We start from the raw sequence: 5,054 nt of genomic DNA on the forward strand, positions 1-5,054 counted from the left end.
AGCTGCCATTGTGGTGCACAGCAGGTGAGGACTGAGGAGGTACTTCGCTTTTGAGGCACGTTTCACGTCACGAAACCCCAAGCTTTACCCGTCTCGCTCGCTTAGCGCGCGCTGCGTTCTTGCAGGTACTACCGTATCGCTGCCTTTGGTTACTACGCCTATAAAATGCACCCGAAGGACATCCTCTACAACTGCCTCCCGCTCTACCATTCTGCAGGTAAGCGTCCTCCTCCTCGGAGGTGGAGGTAAGGCGTTGGCCTCCCCCCTGCCTGCTCTTTTCGTGTGTCCTTGTGAGTGAACGGACCCAGGATGGTCGGAGCTAGCCCCGTGATCCTCGTTTTCCAGGTAACATCATGGGAGTTGGCCAGTGTCTAATCCACGGCCTCACCGTGGTGATCAGGAAGAAGTTCTCGGCCAGTTGCTTCTGGGACGACTGCACGAAATACAGATGCACGGTGAGGGCTCTGCGGTCGCGATCTTTGGTGCTCAACTCGAGGGCGCCAGGTTCACTGCTTAATTATTGATCTCCAGATAATTCCCTGTCCCTTGTCAGGTATCGAGGTCCCTGTGCCATGGCGTCTTCAAATTGCCAGCGCCGCTTTAGGCATGCAGGACTTTAGAACGGGTCTTCCATCCATCTTCTCCTGCTTCCTCTTTGTAAAGTTGTCAAAACGTGCTTTTAAAACACAAGTGTGCATCCCTTACTGTTGCAGGAAAGCTTTGCTAGAATTTATCCACGTTAGGAATCTCTGCAGAGGAATTCTCTTGGCAGTTCATAGCCATTAAACATCTATTTGTGTTTATGTCATTGTTACCTTCTAATTTAAGCATTAATTAATGCTTAACTAATTTAAACATTAATTCTAATGTCGTCTCCCTGGTGTTTATCTTGCCCTTCCCCCACCGGCAGTATTTATAGCTGGTAATTGGATCTCTGCTCCGACTGCGTTTTGCTGGGTCAAGCTGTTAGTTTATGATTGACCGCTCATTCCCTAATCTTTCTGAGAGGTCTTTCAGTCACCTATTAAAGCACGAGGGTTTTTCTTTATACGAGCGTCTTTATTCACGCTGAGGGATCCCTCCTGTGCTGTTTCCTGGTGCTGATGTGCGGGTTCCGAGGGGCAATAACTGTTTTACCTTTGCCTGTTTTTTTTGTGGCAAGAAATCCCGACTTGAACTTGCAAAACCTCAGAGTTTATTAAAATGCCTGACGTGTCTAGTTCCACGAGGTACACCGACAGCAGCGGCCTCGTGGTCGGCTTTTTCCAGGGCGTTGTAAGGATCGCCTGAAGCCTGAGCTGTGTTTTTGTGTTTACTGCTTCAGATTATTCAGTATATCGGGGAAATCTGCAGGTATCTTCTGAATCAGCCGGTCCGAGAGTCAGAAACCCAACACTGCGTGCGGCTGGCGGTGGGCAATGGTTTGAGACCCACCATATGGGAGGACTTCACAAAGCGCTTCCGAATTAAGCAGATCGGAGAGTTCTACGGAGCCACGGAGTGCAACTGCAGCGTTGCCAACTTGGATGGAAAGGTGAGGAGGAAGAGGGTACCGTGGCGGCTGGGAGGAGTGCACAGGAAGGAGAAAAAGCTCTGCTGGCTTCTCTGACTCCTCCTAGTCCTCTCGCAAGGGATGGCAGGGAGCTAAATTGGTAATTAGAGGTGGCACGCACAAAAACCTGGGGAAAAAAATCTTACATTTTGGGTGCATTTGCCTGTTAAATGGAAAGGGAGGAAAGATCAGAGAATTCCCAGAAAGCGGTAATGCAAAACCCAAGCCGTTCTCTTCAGCCTTTTGGGGTTTTTTTCTGTCTTTTGGAAGATCGGTGCCTGTGGCTTCAACAGTCGGATTTTGCCCGGTGTTTATCCCATCCGTTTGGTGAAGGTAAACGAGGACACGATGGAGCTGATCCGGGATTCCGGTGGGCTGTGTATCCCCTGTCGCCCAGGTGAGCGTTAACCCGAACAAATCAATCGCAGCTTTTTGTTCTAAAAAAAATGTATAATAAGCTCTGGCTGGTTTAAGGGGTTTCTAGCGTCGTACACAGGTTTTCACTTCCAGTTCTTTCCTCCAAAGATGGATCAGTTCAGCAACTGAACATCTTCTGGTGTGCACAAAGTTTAGCTTGTCGTGAAATATCGGTGTCATCTTGTGTTGATCCCGTTTCCTGCAGGAGAGCCGGGATTGCTCGTCGGTCAGATAAATCAACAGGATCCCCTGCGTCGGTTCGACGGCTACGTCAACGAGAGTGCCACCAACAAGAAGATCGCTTACAACGTGCTTCGGAAAGGGGACCAAGCGTACCTTTCAGGTACTGTCGGTACGGATTGCAGGCGTTCCTCGTGCAAAGGTGGCCTCGAAAGACCTAAATCTGGGATTTTTGAGAGGAATCGATGATCTTAAAGGTCTTTTCCAACCTAAAAGATTCTATGAACAGATGTGTTAGCGTTTTGAGGTTGCCAGCTGTTGAGCTGCTCTGGACTTAATAAAAAACTAACATTTCAAAGAGGGAAAGATTTTTTTTTTTTTCCCCCCGTCCTTTTCCTGCTGCTGTCGGTCTCCCGTAACGAGGAGATGCAGTGTGCGGTGGTGGGAAGTCAGCAAGGTAGTTCTGCGCTTCCCTGGGAATTCAGCGCGGCACTGAGCAGAGGGCAGTGAGGTGGTCCTGAGCGCTAACGAACTTGAGTCCTGAGGCGGTTTCTGGTGTCTCCTCTCCCCCTCCCAGGAGATGTGTTGGTGATGGACGAACTCGGTTACATGTACTTCAGAGATCGCAGCGGGGACACCTTCCGATGGCGAGGAGAGAACGTCTCTACCACGGAGGTGGAAGGAACGTTGAGTCGCATCCTCAACCAGACGGATGTTGCAGTGTACGGGGTGGAAGTACCAGGTAAAACGTCGAGTCGGAGCTCTCAGGGTTTAGGGAGAAAGGCAAATACTGGGCAAACATACCAGATCTGCGTCAGAATGGGTAGAAATCGGTCACCTCTATTGTAACCAGGCACCCAAAAATGAAAAGTTATAATAGAGTCAAACAGAGGGGTTTGAGGCATTTATTCTGAGCAGCAGAAATAACGAGATCCAGTAGCGGAATCTTTATTTGTGCCTTAAAAAAGAAGGGTTTTGCAACGTGAGCTTTGCAGAAGCTCTTGGTGCGCAAAGACCGTTCCGTGGGTGTGCCAGCCCTTCGATCTTCAAGTCATCCAGGAACAGGGGGCTGAGGAGGGCACAAGGAGCCGTCACGCGCGTGTTGTGGGCACGTTGGCCAGAAAGGAGCCCGTCGTGGCACTTCGCCCTGAATTTTCGTCACGGCGTACGTGAGAGAAACCCGACGAAAACAAGAATTGGGTTAGCTTTCAGGGGTGGCATCAGCTAAGGGGTGAGGGGACGCGTTGGCAACCGACTCGGAGCCTCTGGTATTAAATCGGGTTTACCTCCGCACATTTGCACTTCACCTTGAAGAGGCACGGGGGGGAAATAGCTGCGCTTGCATCTGTCGAACATTTCATACTTTTCACGTTTCATGAATGTTAAACGTTTCATACTTCTGCGGTCTCCACCCCAGCTGCGCTCTTCTGTTTCAGGGGTGGAGGGCAAAGCTGGGATGGCGGCGATCGCCGATCCCAAAGCTAAAGTCAACCCCAACGTCCTGTACCAGGACCTGCAGAAGGTGTTGCCTCCCTACGCCCGGCCCATCTTTCTCCGGCTCCTACCCCAGGTTGACACCACAGGTATCGGTGATCCGGCTGCTCTCCGGGAAGGTTCACGTCCCGAAAGGAGCTTGGAAGCGTTTCTGTAACATCCCAACTTCGAGTACGGCAGGCGCAGAAGTACCACTAGTAAAAATGAGGATTGTAGTTAAGTCTTAAACAAGAAATTGGCTAGATCCAGGCCCTTATAGAAAAGATCTCTATATATAGAAACGTGAACCCTCTGACCCTCTCGTACGGTGTCCGTTGCCTTTCCCGGGGCTTTATTCCAATACGACTGACGGCCAAGTCAGCTGCTCTTTCGCTGCTGTGGTTTTCTGTTTCCAATTTCCCAGGAATTTTACCGGGTCCTTTTACCAGCCCGTGCGTGAGGAGAAGTAAAAATTGCGCAAGGTTTATGTAAGAACTCAGGTAACGATCAGGATGGTTAACAAGCTTCCCGTTGCTAAAATTCTTAGGCAAAACTGTGAAGTTAGAAACGAAACGCCACCCGTGACTTTTCCTCCTTGCTCTGATGCTTCAGCAGGCTTTGTGATGCAGAGTATTTTTAATATTTTTTTTCTCTTTTTGAAGGTACGTTTAAGATTCAAAAAACCCGCTTACAGAGGGAAGGATTCGACCCCCACCAAACCTCAGATCGGTTGTATTTTCTGGATCTAAAGTTGGGAAAATACGTTCCTCTGGATGAATGCCTTTATGAAAGGATTTGTTCTGGAAAAGCTGCTTTATGATCTAGTCGGATTCGGCCTTTTCGAAGAAAACGATGACTAATCGGAGGGCCGACGCTCGCGGGGAGCGAGGGGTTCCTGCGAGGTCCTCGTGCAGTGAAGCGCCAGCAGAGGAAGCGCCTCGTGCGGCGTCTCCCTCCCCTAAAGCACATTAACCCGTCACCCGCTCCCTCCCGGAGCGCTGACCTCCCCTTAACCTGCCCTTACGCCCCTAGAGAGAGTATTTTTGTAACCACTACCCGCCTAGGGAGGAGTTCGATGGCCATATTTATTTACGGAGATACCTGCGCCCCGTGGGGGGTTCTCTCGGCTCCGTCTCTGAACTTTACTCACTGACGTAGATGACTTTTAACCTCACTTGTGTTAGGTCACGTTTTAACTACCCATGGCCTGTGCCCTTAGGGCTGGGGATGTGGGGGTATTAAAAAAACAAATGATGTTGATGGGTGCTGTGGTGGAGGGGAGCGGCCTTTGGGTTTACCCCCCTGTGCTGGTGACAGCCTGGGCCCCTCCGGCCGGAGGCCGGTGCCTGAGGCCTTACGGAGCCGGGCTGGGGGGTTGTGCTTGGGTTGTGGAAAAGCGACTAACGGGGTAAAGCTGTGTGAGTTCAGCCCG

The 5,054-nt window shown here is 50.6% G+C and overlaps 1 protein-coding gene across 1 annotated transcript in view; it reads left to right on the forward strand.

The window, feature by feature from the left end:
- SLC27A1 (solute carrier family 27 (fatty acid transporter), member 1) overlaps positions 1-4,442 on the forward strand; it is a 6,913-nt gene extending 2,471 nt beyond the window's left edge. The window contains 9 exon segments of the mRNA XM_009579843.1: positions 1-24; positions 126-217; positions 346-455; positions 1,325-1,534; positions 1,823-1,949; positions 2,175-2,312; positions 2,727-2,891; positions 3,586-3,732; positions 4,285-4,442. The exon segment at positions 1-24 is cut by the window's left edge and continues 17 nt beyond it. Of these exon segments, the coding sequence (XP_009578138.1) occupies positions 1-24; positions 126-217; positions 346-455; positions 1,325-1,534; positions 1,823-1,949; positions 2,175-2,312; positions 2,727-2,891; positions 3,586-3,732; positions 4,285-4,442 (1,171 nt within the window).
- Positions 4,443-5,054: the final 612 nt, after the last annotated feature.

Source organism: Fulmarus glacialis, unplaced genomic scaffold, assembly GCF_000690835.1.
Source record: "Fulmarus glacialis isolate BGI_N327 unplaced genomic scaffold, ASM69083v1 scaffold25756, whole genome shotgun sequence".
Taxonomy (NCBI): domain Eukaryota; kingdom Metazoa; phylum Chordata; class Aves; order Procellariiformes; family Procellariidae; genus Fulmarus; species Fulmarus glacialis.